Genomic DNA, 21254 nt, shown 5'->3' on the forward strand with positions numbered 1-21254 from the left:
CAGAGGGTCAAATAATCCATTTCCTTCAGGACTGCGCTCTATCTTATGTTTCGTCAGTATGAATACACTGATTTCTAGAATCCTATACTACCATGAATGCGTGCATGCATGCCAAGTCCCTTCAGTCGTGTCCAACTCTTTGCGACCCCATGGACTGTGGCCCGCCGGGCTCCTCTGTCCATGGGATTCTCCAGGCAGGAATACTGGAGTGGGTTGCCATGCCCGTCTCCAGGCGATCTTCCCGACCCAGGGATCGAACCCGCGTCTCCTGCAGCTCCTGCTCTGTAGGTGGATTATTTACCGCTGAGCCACCTGGGAAGCCCTGTACTACTATACACTTATTCACACTCCCTAGCTTACGCATAGAGGTTGCTCTTCTCACAATTAGACTCTAAACACATCATACTGAGTAAGCACTGAATAAATGCTTATCTAGTTTGTTAGTCCATGAGGAATTTCAGATGACAAAAGAATTATGGTTCAGGCTCCTCCTACCTTCAGTTCAGTTCAGTCGCTCAGTCGCGTCCAACTCTTTTCAACCCCATGAACCGCAGCATGCCAGGTCTCCCTGTCCATCACCAACTCCCAAAGTCCACCCAAACCCATGTCCATTGAGTCAGTGATGCCATCCAACCATCTCGTCCTCTGTCGTCCCCTTCTCCTCCTGCCCTTCTACTTTAGCACTATACAATTCCCAAAGCTTTTCCTTTCCTTCCCGTTTTTTCTTCCTGTCTGAAATCTCCTACTTTCAAGCCTAATGTAAGGGCCAATTCTGGGCATGAAAGACAACACAGTTCATACTTTTGGTTTCATATTTTTTCAGTTCATTTCAGTAAAAACATAATATAAAAGGCATTGCCACCCTCTTCCCCTCCTGGGGGTAATCCATCAAGCTTGTCAGTCTGAGCCGCTCCAGTGGTTCATAGCTCATCATGGGATATGTGCAGGGCATGGTCACATAGATCTGCAAATAGCACAGGACAGTTTCAAAGAAAACGCCACTCACGCTGATATACGCCACTATCAAGGACATACCCCAAAACAAATCAACACACACCGACCACCATTTTTCAGATCAAATGCTTTTTTTTTTTTTTTGCCATACCTCAAGGCATGTGGGGTCTTAATTCCTGACCAGAGATCCAGCCCATGCCCCCGGCAGTGGACGTGCAGAGTCCTAACCACTGGACCACCAGGAAATCCCCCCAGCCCCCAGCATAGACTTTAAAATGACAAAACTTTCCCATCATCCTCTCACCCGTATGGATCTCGGGTGAGGGAGCCACAAATTCTGAAAGCTGACAGGAAGAGAATGGAGAGGATGAACCCAGGTCCCTAAGCCATGAGTTAACTCTTAAGCTAACTTCATGGATTAGGCTGGAGGAGGAGGTGTGAGGGGGCCGCCGGAGGACAGGGCGTGGGACAGACAACAGAGAATGTGCCAGGTCCCAGAGATGTGAGGACAGGAGGGAAAGTGACAGAAGCTTACCTGTCCGCTTACTACAAAGTTTGTCTTTAACGTTGTCAGCCTCTCGGGAAAAGAATTCAATGAGTTCATCCTCGTACTCCTCCACAATGCTCTCACACTGTCAACCCAAGGGAGAAAGCAGTGAGAGAAGCCAGCAAGGGGACGCCTCTGGTCTCCACCTCCAGAGAGGAGGACAAGGACGTGAACCCAACTTTCCACTTGGGCTCTCCAGTAACCCCCCTAATTTTCAAGAACCAGCTACCCATTCCCATAGCTCACTGCGAACTTGAGGGTGCCACTGATGTCTGAATCAATTCGAATGCCCTGTAGGTCCAGTTCACTGGATTCTCCATTCCGGCCCACGACACGTACATAGTTCTTGCGGTGCGTGGAAGGGTCGATCTGTTCCCCATACTCCTTCATCCGGTCGCACACCTCCTCTAGCAGCTCTGTGAGGTGGGCCTCTGAGCGAGCATAAGGCACCTAGAAATGTCCTCAGCCTTGGGTCATATTCTTCTACCTCTGGACATTAATAATTTATACCCTTACTTTTCCTTCCAAATCTAGCTTGATCAACGTATTCTAACAAGCCTTCTCCAATTTAAAACCATTATGATTTGTGTAATTATGAAGTCCTAGTGGCTCAGCGGTAAAGAATCTGCCTGCCAATGCAGGAGACCTGGGTTCAATCCCTGGGTCAGGAAGATTCCCTGGAGAAGGAAATGGCAACCTACTCCAGTATTCTTGCCTGGGAAATCCCATGGACAGAGGAGCCTGGAGGGCTGCAGTCCATGGGGTCGCAAAGAGTCAGATACAACTTAGCAACTGAACAACAACAAAGTCCATTCAAATATGTGACCTTATTTCACCTCATCATACCAGCCTAAGAAATAAAACAGGTGTCTTTCCAAATTATAGATAAATGACCTCTTTGATTAACCCTGGTCACTGTGTGTTCTCTTCCTTTGAATTTCTTTAATTTTTATGGCTGTAAGGTAATTTTTTTTTTTTTGGTATTAAAATGAGGCTAATACCTGCCCTTAAAAGGAGAGCATCAGACAGTTGCATGTGTGCTAAGTTGCTTCAGTCAGATAGTGTAGGCTTTGAAGATAACTATTAAAGCATTTCACAAGCATCATAACATTTCCCAAATACTCACTAGGTACAGCTTTCTGTCTGCGTGTATTATGTTTCCTACTAAAACAAATTTCCTAAATATATAGATAAGACCTATATATATATTTTTTTTTTTTTTGAATGAATGTATGTATACCATACTGTCATAGTGAAAACACAAGTCACACGGATTAACGATATGGAAAAGGGGGGCTGATCAAGGTTCTCTGTCTGCTAACAACTTCTACAAAGTATTAGGATTTCTGCTGTATTAGGGAGCCAGGGAAGCAAATGTATGGGGTACAAGCCTCCAGCCTCTTCCAAATGAAACAGCCCAATCTTTTAGATATCTCATTAGTTGAGTTCTCATTCAAAGTTAGAGTGAGCTATTTGGGGGAACAGTCAAATTACCTCCACCACTGACTGGCTGCCATCTGGGTTGATTCGGAAAGAGCCCATCTGAATGGTCTTCTTGGGATCCACCTGGGAAATTTCCCACTCAAGTTCATCCACCAGAGCCCTGCAAGCTGATGCAAGCGGGGAGGGGGAGAAAGGAATCAGCCTATGGGCTTCCACTCATCCTTCTCCCAGGCCTTGGATCCCATCCTCTCCAAGACTCTTATCTTCCCCATCCCACCCTGCTTCTTCCCACTTCTTCTTCTGTGCCTTTACCTCCACAGTGTAGATCCTGGCTCCTCCGGGCCCAGGCAGTTCCCAACAGGGCCCCTAGAAGCAGGGCCAGCCAACCCCAGCCTTTCATCTTTGACGCGATGGGGTTGCTCCACCTGCATTTAAAGCATAGGTGTGAGAAGCCTACTCCATTCCCCCGCCCGCCCGGCCCGCCACCACCAGCCCTCCCCAGCCCTCATCCCAAGCCTACAAAGGCCTCAGTGTGATCTGGCTCTACTTTCCAGGAAATGGCCTGGACACAAAGGGGCTCCTCTGTTCCGGCGCTGGATGTCCCGGAGGCCCGGGGGCAGCGGGCGAGAGAGCGAGCTTGGGACTTGGGTCTTAGTCCCAGATACTACGTGGACAGGTGAGCCCTCAGATGTTGGTATTTAAGCGGTGGCTGCCTAGGATCACAGGGCTATGTGGCAGCCATGGGTTGGTGGCTGGGATTAAGCAAGGACGACAGGCTTGGAGCTGCTGCTGGCAAGGAGAGTAGCTGATTGGGGCTAAGAGGTAGCGAGGGGGCTGGCTGGCGAGAAGAGCGCTCAATAACCAGGGCCTATTTGGACCCAGCACCGAAGACTGCTGCATCCCCACCTCCAGCCTATAAGCTATTCCTCCGTGCGGACCAGCCCCCTTTGTAAAGACCCCACCACTGCCTTCGCTCCAGTCCAACCCCGACCCTCAGTGCCGCTCGGATCCATCCCACCTCTGCTCCCAGGGCCGCCGCCGTGGCCCAGGCACTGGAAGACAGCCGAAGTCTCACTTTAGCTCCCGACCCTAGCACCTGGCTGCGGGGGAGCGGGGCTGTCCAGGCGTCTCCAGAGCGCTCCTGCGCGCTCCAGACGCGGGGTGCCCGGGTGACTGCCTGAGCCAGCTCCTCGAGCCCTAAGTGGATTCCCAAGCGGGGCTCAGAGGCGCTGCAGTACGCGTCCCACAGCGGAGACCGACCCCAAACCCGCCCCTCCAAACTCTCGCGCGAACAGGCAGCTTAGGAGCGGCTCCCGGACAGCTAGGACCCCGGTGGATCGCAGGACCCAGACTTGCGTGGCGAGGAGCTCCACGTGACCATCAGGGGTCAGCCGAAGAATAGGAGTGGCTTGAAGCAGGGTCAGAGCCTGACGTCTGCGCGGAGGCGGTCAGGCTCACACACGCCAATCTAGGTGGGCTCGGACCTGCTAAAAGAAAGGTATGCGGGAGCCAGAGAGAAGCCCTGGTTTTAATACCCGGGAAACTACATCTCCCAGGAAGCACCACATCACCACGCTGATACTTTGTTAGTAGCTACAGGTTTTAAGGTTCCTGGGACCTGTAGTTTGTCAGGTTCTCCAACTCACATTTTACACAAAACGGGGAAACCATACTGTACCTCTTACAAGAATCCGACACTAGGGTTCTAGCCAGCCACACCAGAGGCCTAACTGCCCAGGAATGACATACTTCTCCAATATCCTGAATTTTGGACTTGAGAATTTTATCTTCATTTCTGGGTGAGACTTTGACTTAGTTTTTTCCAGTTGTGATATTGGGTTTCCAAAAGAGTTCCTTTGACTTTTTTCATGTAAGATGTCTGTAGTAGTGCTTAGCTGTCTAACTTCATTCGAAGCGATTTTGTTAGATTGTAGTGTGACAGTTGTCTTATCAGCATGCACTAAAAATACTTAGAAAATTGGTTAATTATTGTGTAGCCATTTTACTATTTAAGATGAAAGAAAAAAGCAACATTTTTGGCATATTGCTTTATTATTTCAAGAAAGAAAAGAATGCAACTGAAACGCAAAAAGATGTGTGTTGTGTGTGGAGAAGGCGCTGTGATTGATGAAATGTGTCAAAACTGGTTTGCAGAGATCCCGGCTGGAGATTTCTTGCTGGAGGATGCTCCAGGGTTGGGTAGGCCAGTTGAGGTTGATAGCAATCAATCAAGACATTGAGAACAATCAGTGTTACACCATGAGGGAAGACAGCTGACATACTCAAAATATCCAAATCAGTGAAGAGATTTTTTAAAAGAATCCAAATCAGACGTTGAAAATAATTTGCAGCAGCTTGGTTATGTTTTGTTGTTTGGGTTCCATGTGTGCTAAGCAGGAAAAAAAAAAAAAAAAACCCAAACACCACCTTCTTGGCTGTATTTCCACATGCGACTCTCTGCTAGCCCTAACGAAAACGTTCCCTATTCTTTTTTTAAATTACTTTGGCCGCCACAATTGGAGGCATGCAGAACTTCCCTGGCCAGGGATCGAAACTGCGCCCCTTGCAGTGGAAGCGCAGTCTTACCCACTGGACTACCAGGGAAGTTCCAAGACACTGTTTTTAAAACAAAGTGTGATGAGCAATGAAAAGTGAATACTGTACAGTAACAGGACACAAAAAGGATCCCAGCAGAGGCAAAATGAATCACCACCAACTACACCAGAGGCTGGTCCTTACACAAAGAAGGTGAAGTTGTATGGGATGGGGAGTTCTCTATTATGAGCTCCTTCCAGAAAACCAAACAATTAAGTCCGACAAGTACTGTTCCCAGTTAGATCAACTGGCAGCAGCTCTCAATGGGAAGTGTCCCAAATTAACAGAAAAACACAATCTTCCATTGGGATAACGCAAGACTTTGATGACCAGGCAAAAACTGTTCCAGCTTGGCTGGGAAGTTCCAACGCAGCTGTTGTTTTCAATGGACATCGCACCTTCGGATTTCCATTCATTTTGGTCTTTACAAAATTCACTTAGTGAAAAAAATTTCAATCCTCTGGAAGACTGTACAAGGCACCTGGAACAGTTCTTTGCTCAAAAAGATGGAAAGTTTTGGGAAAATGGAATTATGAAGTTGCTTGAAAAATGGCAGAAGGTAGTGAAACAAAATGGTGGATACACTGTTCAACCAAGTTCTTGGTGAAAATGAAAAATGTGTCCTTTTACTCAAAAGCTGAAGGAATTTCTTGGCCAACCCAATAAAAAGCCAACACAAAGAAGAGGAGGCTGAAGTCAGAGAACCCCATGTGCAGATATTTCTAATGAAATAGATGACACTCAATAATATTTTTGTTTTTATTTTACAAAACATGCATTTTAAAACTTTTAAAAAAATAGCAAGAAAACAAAACTTGGGACAGGAGAGTGGATGGAAGACTGATGCTTCTCAGCTGTCAGCAGGAGTGAAGCCAGCAGCCAAGCTTTGTCTAGGACCCAAAGGCCCTTTTGGCAATGATGATGTTGGCAACACTGGTTTGCTGGGACCACCAGACTCTAAATGCTGGCCCCTCTGAGCAGTCCTCAAGCAGCCAGACGTAGGCTAGGTCTTGAGTTACTGCTGTATCCTATCAGTGTCTGGGACTTCAGTAGGAACTGGGCGTTTTGGTTCCAGGAGCTTCTCTACCTGTGTATTAATTACCCCCAGGACAGTGATTAAGGACACGCATTACTTTCCATCTGGGTCAGTCTAGGCGGTTTCTGGCCCACTCTTTTGCAAAGGATGAAGAAGGAGTCTGGCTCCTAGACCTTCTGCGGCAGTTCCGCTGCATTCCAGTTCTGTTAATAGCACCATCTGTAGACCCTGAGCAAGTCCAATCTGGAAGTGGACAGGGCATACCCAACTTGGGGCTCATCTCCCAGTTCTGGGGCCACAGAACGCTAAAGGGAGGGAGCTGTTCGCTGGGAGAGCATGAGGTCAGAGTGCCAGCACTGAAGAGAAGACCGCTGCGTCTGTCAGAGACAAAACCAAGAGCGCTGACTCCTCAGGAGGCGGGAGAAAAAGCACCTGGGACCCCTCTCATGAAGGAAAAATGCAGGAGAAAAGAAGGCACGGACCTCCCCCAAAGTTTTTAGAATTGGGAAAGAGAAGGTTAGGACCAATAGAGAGCTTCAACAATAAAACTGATTTCTGATTTCACTGAATATTGGAAGGAGGAAGCGCTTTGTGAACGGTTAAGTGCTTTCTATCACAAACAGAAGGCTGGGGCGGTGCTGCTTCAGCATCACCACTGTTCTTATTTGGAAAAGGAAAAAAATGGCAACCCGCTCTAGTACTCTCGCCTGAGGATCCCATGGACAGAGGAGCCTGGCAGGCTACAGTCCACGGGGTTGAAGAGAGTCGGACAGGACTGAGCGACTTCACTTTCCCTTTCACAGTTACTATGGCGGCTGTAATCTTCACAACCCCCCAGACCCGCTCCCCCGCCCCGCCCCAGGCCTTACTCTTGGGGCTTGTCTGGCCCTCAGGCTCGGGCACCTTCCAGTCCATCTTTCGACCTTTCTCGTAAAGGCCCTTGAGAACTTTGTGGAAGGACTCGGGCTCGGTGCCGTTTTTGCTTAGTTCCAGATACTTCCGGTAAAGCTGAAGGGCCGTGCGGGCGTCCTCGATGCTGTCATGGGTCTCCCCCTGAATCTTCAGGTCTGGGGGCAGCAGAGGTGGGGCAGTTCGGGACCCAGCAACGGCAGGCAAGACCACGTCCTCTACTCACATCCCCTCTCAATCAACAACAAAGGATCCCTGACTGCCCTTAAGGGAAAGGGCCAAGCACCACCCCCAGTGCACAAAAGGGATACTGAAGCCAATTAAATCCACCTGTAACGTGGTTCAGGGTTACCCCCAGTCCCTTGGCCGCTCACCCGTTTTCATGCTCTTGCCGCACACAGGACGTGCAAGGCAGGGGAACTCACCCAGAAAGTACCAAGCGAGGAACCGCAGGGAAATCATTCGTTTTCGGGGCATGTGAAATAGATAAACAGTGTCAAGGACTTGGTCCTTGGGCACCTGCCAGGGATAAAAGAGTGGGAGACTGAATGCAGGGGATCCGTAATTTCCCATTTTCCCAAAACACAATGTATGCCCTGGGGGGCCCACACAAAGAAAGACTCTTAAAAGAGCCCTGCCCGAACCATGAGGTTGATGACCCGGAAGTCCTTTTGCAGACCGTGACCCACAAACTTGACTCCAATGTCTATGAGAAAACGAAGCTTTAAGTAGGTAGACTTTAGCGTTGTGAGGTGCTTAGAGGAAATCTTGGCATCAAGGTCTCCTGGCTTTATCCCTGAGTACTGAGTCAAGTAATCCACCACCTAGGGATGCAGAAAAGGTCAAGTCACACAAGAAGCGAAATGCACAATTCCCCCTGCCGCTCGTCCCCAGGTTCGAGGCCTTCTGTGAAAGCACAGTCTTTCACATTTGCACACCCGCCCCCCTGATACCTGCTCCTGGGTGGAGATGTAGTCATCGATGAAGGGGATGCCCTCGTTGGGCCCCTGGCCCCTGACGCAGGTGATCCTCGCCACTGACATCTGGCTCGGCTTGATGGTCGATTTGGTGCCGTCGCTGCGGAGCTCTGCTTCCTCCTGTGTCAGAGTCCACAGGGAAACCAGAGAAGTGCCCGCGACCCCTGACGCCCCCAGAGTTCTGTCCCAACACCCCGCCCTTCTGGCCTTGGTTACCTCATTGAGGGTGACAAACTCCGCGTCCAGGCCCACCAAGTCCCCAACCTGTGGCATCTCATTCAGCATCAGGGGAATAAAAGTAGTATGTGTTTTCCGCTGCTTCCGTGCTAATGAGGCTTCAGCCAGCAGAACGCTTGCCTCAATAGGATTCTTAACTGGAGGGGAGAATCCAGAAGACAGATGGCTGGGGAGAGGCAAGGGATCAGGGGAGGGAAACCAGAGTGGCTGACTACAGACTGGGTCTACACCATGATCCCAATAATCAAAGCCTGTGACTAAAAAGATCATGTCTGATGAACAGAACAGGCCGACGAACAGGTCAAATCAGAAAATTATCAAGAAATATGCTAAGAAAAAAAAACACAAAGGAGTGAGATTTTCACTTTGGACTTTACCACAGAAAATCCAGAATTAAAAAAAAAGAAAAAAGAAAGCCCAGAATAATATAGTTTATTACGACACACACAAAAAAGAAGAGATCCTTACTTGGAGAAAAGCTCAATATTATACCTTAGCCATTTTCAGATATCCCCCCTCATCACCTCTTCTAACTACGCCCTCAGGATCCCCAGCTTCTGAATTTAAGGCCTGATGAGCAGAATCACTCTACTGTCTCTGGAAATATTAACACTGGTTGCCAGTCCTAACAAGCTGTTTTCCAGATCTCTTCCTGCAGATGAATCTTATTGCTCACACCCTTGGGTCTACACTGTCCCACTTACTGTTCAGGTTGTATCTGGAATTAAGATTCCTTTTGATGTAATAAAGGATGGCAGGCACTTTCCAATTCATGTCAAACTGCACAGCTTCATGCTACAAAAGAAAAAGCACCTAATGGCCGACATATACGCCTTTCTTCCCCTTTATCCCAAGTCAGAGAGAAGACAGGACTCAGACTTCAGCTCTGCTGATGCTTTTACTGTTGAGGACCCACCCCTCCCTCCTGAATCTGCCTGGCATCCTCCTGGGTACTGAGGGTGAGGACGCCAGGGGAAGGGGGGATGCAAGGGGAAATGGAACCTGTCACAACTCACCTTATCGATGGGTTCAATGAGAAAGTCATTGAAGAGATACCACTGCTGGTGGGTAACTCCCTGTGGAGATACAGAGGATGCCCAAGTGATGGCTGGAGCATTCCTGCTCAGACTCAAGGTGAGGACGGAACTGGGACTGTGCTGTGGCTGCCACCAGCACACCCCTGCCTGGGCTCCCCACTCACCTCCTTGCGCTGGTGGTAGGTCTCCCCAACTTTGATGTGAGCCACCAGGCTGCCCCCTGCGCGCGAGTCCAGGATGTGCACCACAGTGGCCATCAGGTCGTACACATGGACACCATGCGCCTCCTCTGCCCTGGCTGGGCCCCACTGTGAGGGCGTACCCAGGCTGCTAAGCTGAGTTTAAGGGCGGGGAAGGAAGGGGGTGGGGAGAGAGGACAGGGGGCCTGGGGGACGGGGACAGGGGACCAGGGTGGGCACTTTCCATCCTAGCCCAACTGTGACTGCCAGCACTGAACTGAGTCGCTCTCGAGAAGCCCGGGCTGGTGACACGAGGCCTTGCTCTCTTTCTCCCCTGCACTGAGTCCCACCTGTCCCCTGTCCTGCTTCTGCCCCATCTCTCCCTTCTGTTCTTTGGTCGTGCCGCAAGGCTTACGGGATTTTAGTTCCCTGACCAGGGAACTGGACCCAGGGCCCCGGCAGTGAGAGTGCCGAGTCCTAAGCACTGGACCACCAGGGAATTTCCCAACCTTCTTTCCCTTATTCCCCCTCCTCTTCCCAGTTTTTCAACAACCTGCATCTCATCCCCATCAGTCCAATTGCAAACATCCAGCCCTTTGTTCTTGGTCATCTTCATTTGAATGGAGAAAGGAAGCCAGACATTCTTCAGCTCCTCAATGGAGGGACACAGCAGCATGCCCTCGGGACTGCCTAGTTCCTTCCTATCAGGACAAGAGAATCGGAAATTTGTCCTGAGGAGATCTGACCAGTGACAAGAGGGGCCACTGGGTAGCTCAATCCTTTGACCACTCTACAGACACCACCTACCAATCAGCCAAAGCAAACTCCTTATTCTTGGACATTTCTCCACTATGCTTCTTGATTGCCATCTTGAAGGCAACCTGCACACAAGGAGAAAACATCCAGTTCCTCGGAGAACACGAGTCATATATGGAGGTTAAAACTAAACGTGCTCCTAGAGCCCTACTTGCAACCTAAGTCCTGACCTCAGCCTGCATCCTCCAGAAGTCAGCTTCTTTCAAACTGTTCACCTCACAGTTGATGACGAGAATATCTGGCAGGTGGCGGATGTTGCGGGTCTGGATCTGAGAGGAGGAAACAAGGAATGGCAGGCGGCCCACAGGGAAAGAAACCTGGACGGGAACAGTTTAAGCCTGGGGCTGCTTCCTCCAGCTGGTGTTCTTCCCACCCACTAGAGATCTCTGGACGGTGGTGCTGACCTCGTCTGTCCCGGGTGAGACCACACGTGGCAGGACTCTGGCCCAGGGCCAGCGCCCACTCACCGTGGGCTGGTACTTTTCACAGTTGTCACACCAGGCCTGCGTATTCTGCTCCAGGCAGATGCTTCGCTTCAGCACCTGAGCAAAGTCACAGTTCTTCCCGGTTTTATCTGCGGGGAAACTGGATGCTTCACTCCAGGTCCTCCCTGTCCCCACCGGGAGCCCCCCAGCACCCTGCCCCTTGGTGTCTCAGGACGCCTGGCGGGGCACCCCCCAGCTGCAGGGTTACCGCCGTTGCTACCCTCAGGGTAGGAGAGCGTGAAGAGCAGGGTGGAGGAGGCGCGCGCGGTCTCACTGCCGCAGCGGCAGAGGCTGCAGTTTTCCATCTCACAGCTGAACAGCTGCCCAATGACAGAGTCCCCGGATGAGCAAAAGCTGCTAAGAGTGGACAGGGCAAGATATGCACACTGAGGAGTCAGGACACCCCTTAAGTCACAAGGGGGCCTGTCGTGGTGGCTTTAACTGTTCCATACCTGCCTCCAGCGCCTCGGTAAGCCTGGGGTACTTCCAGCTCCTGCAAATCTTGATGAAGTTGCGTGAGGATGAAGCGGTTCCACCTCTGAATGAGCCTGGCCAGGTTGCCCTTGCCCGAAGCCTCATCTGAGTCAGCCAAAATCAAACCGAGGGCTGAGGCCTCAGGAATGGTGCGGAATGCTCGAAGAAAATTACTGCCCTGGAATCCAGGAAGTGTGTCGGTGGAAAAGGGTTATTTCCTCTTCTGTGATTACTGGCGAGAGTGAGGACCCTGCCTGCTATCCCCCTCCTCTCCCCTTTTATTGCCCCAGGCCTCCAGGCACTGACCTGACAGGGGTCGCCTCGGGAGAGGTCCAACATGTGGAAGAGGAAGCCCAGCTCGCAGGCCAGGCAGAACTCCTTCTGGCAAAGGTGGTTCTGGATTAGACAGCGCACAGGCTCCAGGAAATAGAGCACCTGGAGGGAAGAGCAGGAGATCTGATGCAGACAATTGGTACACGGAGAAAGGGCGATGGGGAGGCGCAGAGTGGGTGGAGAACATAAAGCACAAGTCCACTGAAGAAGCGGCGCTCGCGGGGGAGATGTGAAGGCTGTGGGGCAAGAGAGAACGGTAGAGGAGACTCAAGTGGACTTGGCCACGTGGTGAGGGAGACCTGGAAAAAGGGGGGTCGAGGGGCCCAGAGAGAAGAAAAGCAGCAGCCATCTTCCAGTCGCGGGAATACCCAGCCTTACCTGGATCATGCAGTTACAGTAGGCATTGGGGATGTGGGGCTCCAATCCAGCAAACAGAGTCTTATTGTAGTGCTTGAAGTCGAAGTCCTCCAGCCCTAGCTTGGAGTATTTGATGGTCACCTGAGGCAGAAATAGTCTGAGCAAGATGATGTCCCCAGAGCCTCCTAAATCTTTGCGGTGACCATAACCTTCCCCCAGGCCCTTCCCAAGTCCAGAATGATAGGTAGAGGCTTCTTGAAGGAGCCCTCCAATCCTTTCTGCGATGACCCCCTTTCCCAGGAACCTGTCCCCACATCCCAGAGGGCCCCCTCCTCGGTATCCCCCAGCACCTTGCGGTACTTCTTAGAGACCATGTGGAGATGTGGCTCCTCTTCCCGCCCTACTGGTGACTCAGTGACCTGGCTGAAGCTGTCAAATTCACTGTCAGACTCCTTGAGTCGGTAAGGAATCTAGGGTTTTTAAAAAGAGATAGCCCTTGTTGGATGGATAATGATCTTTGGTCCCGCCTACCTTTTATTCCAACACTGAAGCAATCACCAAGTCCCGAACCCAATAATTTCACGGTTTTCAGCCTCCACTGCTGCCTTTTCATTCCCACTGCCATCACCCCACCTCATCATAGCTGGGCGATGCCGAGGCTGCCACAGTGGGTCCCGCACCCCCACCCACTCCATCCAGCGCACCGCCCCCGAGCTAAGCCCCCAGTACGGCCTTTTTGGTGCATCACTTCCGCTCTACCCTGGTACGCACAAAGCTTCCCAACTGGACCCCTTCCAAACTTCATTTCACATTGATTCCCAATACTAACGGCCGGTCCAACATGGTCCCTGTCAGTTAGGCCTCCTGAGACCTCTACTAACACTGTTCTCTCATCCTGAAAGGCTCCCGTTACGATCTACTTACCCATCTTTCATCCCTCCAGCTCAACACCCACCGTGTGGAGTATGCCCTTCCTGACCAATTGGGTCCAGAGTACCCTTTTCTCTCTAAACAGCTCCTAACATTCCTTTAGCATTTAACGATAGAACATAAATAATTTCTGCCATGGATAGGTCTTATCTCCAACAACCAAACACTAAACTTCTAAAGAGCAAGGACCCTATCTCCTATGTATTCAAACCCTAACACCTAGTATAATACCTTCAATTCAGTAGGCTTCAAAAACCTTTGTTGGCTAACTAAAAACAAAAACTAGGGAGAATAACTAAAGACAAAGGAGAAACACCAATGGGCTGGGGCTGGGGGCACCCTCTCCCCTCTGAACAAACCTGGTTTCGCAGCCTGGTGCGGGGATTCGGTGCATAGCCAATGAAGCCCACCTTCTTCATGGTGCGTAGAATCTCTGCATCCACAGGGGGTGCTCGCCTATAATGTAGTATAGTTCTAGGGCTTGAAGGCTGCAGTGTCTGCCCATCCAATCCCCAATCCCCAAGGGACCAGAAAAAAAAGAAAATACTAAGAGTAGACAAAAATCAGGCATGACGCAGAATACTAGCAGGGCTTGCCGAGAACCCTGGTCTCTTGGCCCTGCCCCTTGCCCCTTGGCCCGGATGTGAGGTTCCACCTGGGAGCCGGAGCGGAGTTGGCAGCAGGCCAGTCGGACAGCAGCGTGTCGGTGGTGAGCGGGACGGGGATGAGGGAGAGAGGCAGCAGGTCCTGGCTCCAGTCCAGAGGCGGCAGTGAGTCCACGACGCAGGGCAGAGCAAACTCGGTCTCACGGGAGTAGGGGTTGAAGGACGGCTCAGGGGAGTCAGTCCAGAGGTGCACACAGCCCTCGGAGTCCCCGAAAGCGAGGGCCTGCTTGCTGGCTGACACATCAAACGTCATGAGCAGAGGTCCCACAGGATTCACATGGAAGATGTCTGCGGGGTTGGCCAGGCCTGTGGGCTCACAAAACTGGCACTGCCCTGGGAAGGGGGAGAAGGCCACTGAGCCCTGGAAGGTGCCAGGCAGCCATCCTGTGACGCTCTTCCCACCCTCTTCCTCTGGCGTCAAGGAAAGACGGGCCCCAAATCCATGCCTAGAGGTAAGAGGAAATACCATCTGCTGCCTCCCATAAATCACAAAGTTTGCTACCCGCCGGAGGCCACTTCTCTAGCTGTCTGCTTGCGCTACTTGTATTCTTTGCATATGTGTTCTTCACATCCAGGGAGAAAATAAAAGCTCTAATCTCTTACCAAACCTAAGTGAGATCCTGAGACCCCTTAGAGTGGTTACTTTTTCCCCAGCAAAGAAATTTCAGGGAGTACACTCCTTCTCGCTCCTAGACCCCCTCTTTCACTCATCAACTCTTATCCCATCCTATATCCCCTTCATACCTGACTGGGAGATGATAGCGAGACGAGAAGTATATGTAGGGATGAAGCGTAAGAAGGCAGGATCCACGTGAACTTGAAGTGGTGTGATGGCACGCATCATGCGCAGATCATAAACTTTGAGGAAACGGTCACAGGCCAGACCGGTAAGGCGGCTGGAGAAGCCACAGGTGGCCAGCAGGTTGCCATGCACATCGAAATCCGACAGGCTCCCTGAGAAGGCATCGAACTCATGCTCCACCTTAAAAGTACGGAGATCTCGCAGAGAAACCTGAAGAAGAGACATCTTCGTTGTCTGCCAACACTGTTATCAGGAATAGGACCCGCCGTCTACCTAACCCTGTGAGGTCCCCGCCGAAACAACTAAGGCTCCACAATGTGTGTGCTGAGTCGCTGAGTCATGCCTGACTCTTTGTGACCCCGTGGACTGCAGCCTGCTGGGCTCCTCTGTCCATGGGATTCTCCAGGCAAGAATACTGGAGTGGGCTGCCATGCCCTCCTCCAGGGGATCTTCCTGACCCAGGGATTGAACCCACGTCTCTTATGTCTCCGGCACTGGCAGGCAGGTTCTATACCACTAGAACCACAATACACGCAATTAAAGCACAAAAAAAGCAAAAAGCAAAAAAAAGCAAAAAGAGAAGCCAAGAGCTGGAAGGGACCCCAAAGAGAACTCCTTTACCCCTCTGCCTCTAAGATACCCCATTTACCCCAGAAAATATCAGGCTCAAAGATAATCTCATAGTATAACATGGCTGAGTAGGAACTCAATTCACTCCTCCCAGCTCTCCAACTACAGCCCCAGAATTGAGTAAAAGACAGAGCCCAATCACCTATCTGGTGAAACAGAGCCCCAAGGTGGGAGGAAAAATGGAACTTGGTCATTCACCTTGCCAGATGTGTGGCCACAGAAGAAGAAGCGATTCGTCTGTCTCATGATAGTGACTCCAGGTGTCTCAACTGCGTACTGTGAGGGAAGCGGGAGAAACCCGTGAGAATGATTCTTCCCACAGACCAAAGGAACAGAAAGGTCACACGCGCATCATAGGCATTTCCAGCCCATGCTGCCCCCGGTGACCTCAGGCCCTGCCTGCGTCCCGCCTGCACCTTCTGGGTCTCCTGGACGGTGTTGAGGTCAATCTCCAGCACGTGGCTCTGCAGCCCCCCCACGAGCAGCGTGCTGCTCTCGGTCAGCAGCAGGCTGTGCATGTCTTCACTCTCATCCAGCCTGCGGGGGAGGCAGAGCTCAGGGCCAGGGTGTCCCACGTTTCCGATCCTTCACCCTTCCCACTCTGTGAGGGGTCCCCTTCCCCAGTCCAGAGGTAAGAAGCCACCTACAGGTAATCAAATATAATGAGGCCCCCTCGGGCCATATACTTGAGGTTGTTCTTGGTAAGAAAAAGGATGCCATTCTCCAGGCTCTGGATCTGGCGGATGTCATCACTGCCATTGACCTGAAATGATGAGTACCGCTCCAAAGTTGGGCCGAAAAATGATGTGGCATGGCCCTGTAGTGGACAAAAAGATGAAAGACACCCTGAGTGGAGGGGCAAGGCCATCCCAGATACAAATCAGAGAACTAGACATCGCTCAGTTTTTCCTTTCTGGCTAGTAGTGACTAAGGCATAAGGCTAGGCACCAATCCTATGTGATATGACATGATATAGTATCTTATACTTATGATAGAAACACTGAGAATACTATCTTACATTCATATAATGCTTTACAAAGTACTTTTATAAACTCCACCTCATTTTATCCTCACAATGACCCTGCTGAATGGGTAATGGCTCAGTTGGTTAGAACAGTGCTCAGAAGGTTAGGGACATAGGTCCAATCCTCCACTGGCTAGGTGGCAGTCTTGTGTCCCCCAGTCAAGCCCTCGTCTCTACCAGCCGTCTGGGGACGCGTCCTGTGGGTCGCAGGCTGGGACAGACAGACTGAAACTCATGCCACCCTTGGCCCCTGTGACATCATCCACTCCTGGTTTCTCTCCTGACTCTTAGCTCATGTCTTCTCCTTATGTGCAGCCCTTATGACCACCCTTGAAACATGGCTATTCCAAGCCCACCATCTTCTCACTCTACTTTTCTTCCTAGATAAGTTTACCCACTCTTAAGGCTTAAACATTCAGCTTAAACCAGATGAATCCTAATTTTTTCCCCTAGCCCAGACCGTTGCCTCAAGCCTCAGACTTGTACATCCAAATACCTACCACATGCCTCTCTTTAGCTATTCCATAAGAATGCAAACTCATTACATCCTAAATCAAACTCAACATTTCCCCCCATTTCAATTCTTCTTAACTGTATTCCCTATGGTACCATGATCTACCCAGTGGAATAAGTCACTGGTAGTCGACTTAAATTTCATTTAACTTCCTAAATACTTCCCAAATCTGTTCTGAGGTATAAATCTACAGTGCTTCATTCAGGCCTTCATCACATTTTAGGTGAACTACCACAAAATCCTGTGCACTGACCTCACGGAGTCCTGTCCCATCCCCCTTAAATCAAACTCTATGCTACTACCTCAGCACTCCACCTGAGACGCAAACTGGACCTCGTCATTCTGGATAAAAACCTTTAGTGGGCTAAAGAATCAAGTCCAGGCTCTTTTAAAAGAGCTTATAAGGCTTTCTAGAATGTCCTCCCACAGATAACTGCATGGTTCCCTCCCTTCCTTCTAGGGAGATTAGAATGGACATCCTGGCCTGCATCCAGGTCTCCACTCAAGTGTGACTTTATCGGAAAGTCCTTCCCTTGACTATATATCTAAAACAGCAACACCTCACACCCTTCAATACCTCAACCCCCTAACTCCACAGTACTTTTCTTAGGGATCCTATTTTTCTTAAGGATATGTCATAAATATGTTTCTGTTGTCTCTTAAAATGCTTATTCAAAATCTAGACTCCAGAACAAGGTCTGGCACCTAAAAGGTGCTCAAAAACACTGGCTGAAGAAAAGTCTAACTCTTCAGCTTCATCTTCCATTCCAGTAAACCCTACTTGCTTGTAGTTCCTGCACTGTGCAATCACCAAGCTGTGTACTATCTTGGGAATCATTGTTTATTCCACTGCTTTTGCCAAAATGGAATTTCCCCCTCTTCACCTGGCTCCTGCGCATCTCTCAAGACGAGCTCAGGTGTCACTTCCTTCTGGAGATACTCTGATTCTCTTCTATGCTCACCAACATCCAATTGGCATTTATTATCCAGCTGGCATTTATTAAGTTCATATCCCAAATTCATAATTATTAAGTTAAACACTTTAGTTTCTTTTAAAATGCCATAAAATTATGTTCATATACTTGGGCTTTTTCCCTTTGTCCTGTGACCTCCTTGACGGCAAAGAGTATGTTTTACTAAGCTTTATTCCCTGAGCCTAGTCTAGTCGTAGACACTGCCCAGTGAAATGAATGCATTACCAAAAAAGTCACTCTTTCCAACAGAAAAACAATTCATGCCATGTTATTTCTTACAAAATCTTTGGGCTCCCAAGCATATTGGCAATATGGATACATTTTTAAAAATTAACAATGATAACTGCTCCCAGAGAAATTAAAGTCAGCCAAAGACAAAATGATTCCATGTAATATGTGCAGAAACAGGAGTTAAACATTCTGTAATTAGGGAATTCCCTGCCTGTCCAGTGGTTAGGACTCCATGCTTTCACTGCCCCAGGCCCGGGTTTGATCTCTGGTCAGGGGTACTAAGATCCCAGAAAGTGGCTGGCATGGTCAAAAAGAAAACATCCTATAATTATAAAAATGGAAAACAGGAAGAGCATTAGAGACTGTATTCAGATGGCTATAGACTAACTGAATGGCTACAGTTATCAAGATTAATCAGGGCATGGAATGGGCAAATGGTGGAAGAAGTGGGATACCTTCTGAATAAGAACACCTATGTAATCCATCTCTGCATTCTATGACTCCCTCCTTCTCCCTCCCCTCCCCTCCTCTTGGCTTGATTTAGAGACCCAGCTAACTCCATCACCTCAACTCAGTTCTGGCTCCCTGCAAAGCAGCTGTTCTTGGGCTAAAACCAGGTAAGAGGCCCCCGATCTCTCCTTTCAGCCCTTACGAAGGGGTACAGTTCTTACCCCATGGCTTCCCACCCACAGCAACTCCTCGTGCAAGTCAAAGTGGGAGCCGGAGACAGGCGCACCCACGTCAGCCACCACACTGTGCAGCTCAGAGTAGACGCCTTCCATTATGTGCACTGACTCCTGGGCTGGGAGCGCCTCGAGGGCCACTCCCTCCGGGTCCAGCTCCACGTTCTGTAGCAGACTCGGGTTCAGGTGGGCATCCAGGACAGGGTCCAGGGCAGAATGCATGGCCGGCGCGTACTCTGCCAGTCCAGGGTCCAGACCCTCGAAGTTCATGATGGTGATGACGACGACAGCAGCGGACTGACCCGCGTCACTCACCCTCCCTTGCCACAGCCCCTTTGGATGCCTGACCCAACCTTCAGCAGGACATCAGTGGGCCTAGAATGGACATCCTGACCTGCAAAGGCAAAGAGCGGGCTGAGTCACGGGTAGGCCCAGGAGCTCGTATTGCGTGAGTTCTAGGTTTTTACTGGCAGGACGGAGGTGAGGCAAGCAGAAGATTTAAGAATACAAGGCAGGGGGTGAAACAGCCAGGAAGGGAATGGGCACCGGGGCAGAGGTGGGAAAAGGTGTGGTCCCTTGCTCTTCTCTTCTAAGGTACTCTGCACTCCCAGCGTCCCACCAGGGAACTGAGTCCCTGACTTGCTTTCCACCCTCCTTCAGGCCTGGTTCGTCCCTGAACCGTCAATGGCAGGAGCAGCAACTGCGGGGGCAGGGGTTAGGCAGAGCGGGGCAGAGTGCTTGTTTCCTAGAATTAGGGACAGGGGTAGACGGTTGAAAGGGCAGAACGAGATAAGTCAGTTTCCCAGAATCCTCTGCAATGCTACCCAGGATTCGCTAGGGGAAAGTAAGAATGGCCAGTTACCCACAGTTGGGGCGGGGGGTAAGGGGGACGTGAAGGAAATAACTAGTTACCCAGAATTCTCTGGGGGAACCAGAAAAATCAATTACCCATAATTCTCCCCCGGCGGCGGGGAGGGGAGGGATTAGGGCAGGGGTCAGATGTGTTCCTGGGATGCTTACGGGGATTAGGTCATTACCAAGATTTCTCCATGGCGGATATTTTGGAGCGCGTGGAATTAAAACGAGTAGGGGGAGAGCAAGCGCCGTCAGCTCCGCGGGAAATTCCAGTTTCCCCACTTCTCCCCCGCGCCTCAGGTTCAACCAAACTCTAGGACGGAAAGGGCGGTGCACTCCCAGTCGCAGCTTCCAACTAGGAAGGGCGAGAGGCTTACCTCAGCCAATCGGGAGCAGCCAGGTACAGCCGGACCCGCGAGAAGACGTGTGACGCGCGCGCTGAGGAAAACAAGACCTACGGGGCGCGGATAGGGACAAACGGGTCGGAACCTTGTCTCTGTTCGGTGGTGTGAGAGTAACCTTTGTCTTATTTAAAAACGAAATTAGAAAGCCCCAGGCTTGGAGCCCGAACTTTCAAGCTCCGTATAGCTCCAGACTAAAGTAAGGGGAGCCCAAAGCAAAGCAGTGGGAATCGATTGCTGGATATTCCCAGTACGGCCCAGGCCACCCCCTCTCCCCGTGGTACTCTTGTGAGCACTTCGCCACCTCCGACCCTGTTACTCCTGAAACCTGCCGGCATTTCCTATCATTTTCAGGCATGGGAGAGAAAAAAGGAAGCGGGAGGCAAGTCTCCTAACACGACCCAAGTAGCTGCATCTTCTACGATTCTAAAGGCAACCGTCTGAAACTCCCATCTGTGATTATTCCCTCCCCAGAATCGCCGGTAATATTTCCAGAGAGCAGGAACCCTCAGCTATAAAATCCCCTAGCTCGTGGAGCTGAACATTATTCTTCAGGGGGCAAGACACAGCAGATTGAGACGTTTCCCTTCCCCAGAATTAACAGATTTAGTGTCAACACCTACTCAAGGATTCTTGGGGGTATAACTCGGAGCTTGAACTGTTTTGGAATAGATACAGAATGTTAGATGTCTGTAGGGTATTTTAATTCAGTTTCTAAAGGCTACATAGAGGGCCACGTTGATGGGATTCCTCATAGAGAAGACAGTTTTAAAGAATCTCAGTGTGGTGGTGGTGGTTTAGTCGCTAAGTCCTGTCTGACTTTTGCGACCTCATTGACTCTAGCCCTCCAGATTTCTCTGTCCATGGGATTCTCCAGGCAAGAATACTGGAGTGGGTTGCCATTTCCTTCTCCAGGGGATATTCCCAGCCCAGGAATCGAACCCAGTCTCCTGCATTGCAGGCAGATTCTTTACCGACTGAGCTACAAAGGAAGTCACCATCTAGGGATCTCTGAAGTCAGATCAGTTTGAGAGACCCCCTGAGTTAAACGTGTTTTTCTCTTGGTCTATGACATTTAAGTCTAAAACCCCTCTGATTCAGGATTCTCTGACTCAGGATTCTAGGCTTAGAGGTCATAGACCGAGAGAAAAACACATTTAACTCAG

General features: G+C 50.3%; 2 protein-coding genes across 6 annotated transcripts; both read right to left on the bottom strand.

Moving 5' to 3' along the window:
- Nucleotides 1–801: 801 nt before the first annotated feature.
- CNPY2 (canopy FGF signaling regulator 2) lies at nt 802–5279 on the bottom strand. Its single transcript, XM_043446694.1, has 6 exons — nt 3963–5279; nt 3257–3369; nt 2996–3111; nt 1748–1951; nt 1490–1586; nt 802–964 (listed from the first exon to the last, which is right to left on the bottom strand). Exons 2-6 carry the CDS (start codon nt 3342–3344, stop codon nt 921–923), a joined length of 549 nt encoding a protein of 182 aa, XP_043302629.1. The 5' UTR covers nt 3345–3369; nt 3963–5279; the 3' UTR covers nt 802–920.
- A 1005-nt stretch (nt 5280–6284) lies between these two features.
- PAN2 (poly(A) specific ribonuclease subunit PAN2) lies at nt 6285–20121 on the bottom strand. Of its 5 annotated transcripts, none has more exons than XM_043446690.1 (26): nt 19870–20121; nt 18821–19226; nt 16054–16223; nt 15823–15943; nt 15605–15682; nt 14719–14986; nt 13965–14208; nt 13669–13765; nt 12730–12849; nt 12401–12520; nt 11996–12124; nt 11668–11867; nt 11424–11572; nt 11198–11304; nt 10901–10999; nt 10722–10795; nt 10468–10615; nt 9900–10043; nt 9715–9774; nt 9403–9493; nt 8678–8835; nt 8438–8581; nt 8129–8308; nt 7910–8003; nt 7445–7642; nt 6285–6952 (listed from the first exon to the last, which is right to left on the bottom strand). In XM_043446690.1, the coding sequence occupies exons 2-26, from the start codon at nt 19100–19102 to the stop codon at nt 6918–6920; spliced, it is 3510 nt and encodes a 1169-aa protein (XP_043302625.1). In that variant the 5' UTR covers nt 19103–19226; nt 19870–20121; the 3' UTR covers nt 6285–6917. The 5 variants fall into 5 exon arrangements, with proteins under 5 accessions (XP_043302625.1, XP_043302622.1, XP_043302624.1 ...); XM_043446687.1 differs by having other exon boundaries at nt 11424–11569; nt 13965–14307; nt 19870–20120; XM_043446689.1 differs by having other exon boundaries at nt 11436–11569; nt 13965–14307; nt 19870–20119.
- Nucleotides 20122–21254: the final 1133 nt, after the last annotated feature.

The sequence above is a fragment of the Cervus canadensis genome, chromosome 25, assembly GCF_019320065.1.
Source record: "Cervus canadensis isolate Bull #8, Minnesota chromosome 25, ASM1932006v1, whole genome shotgun sequence".
Classification (NCBI taxonomy): Eukaryota; Metazoa; Chordata; class Mammalia; order Artiodactyla; family Cervidae; genus Cervus; species Cervus canadensis.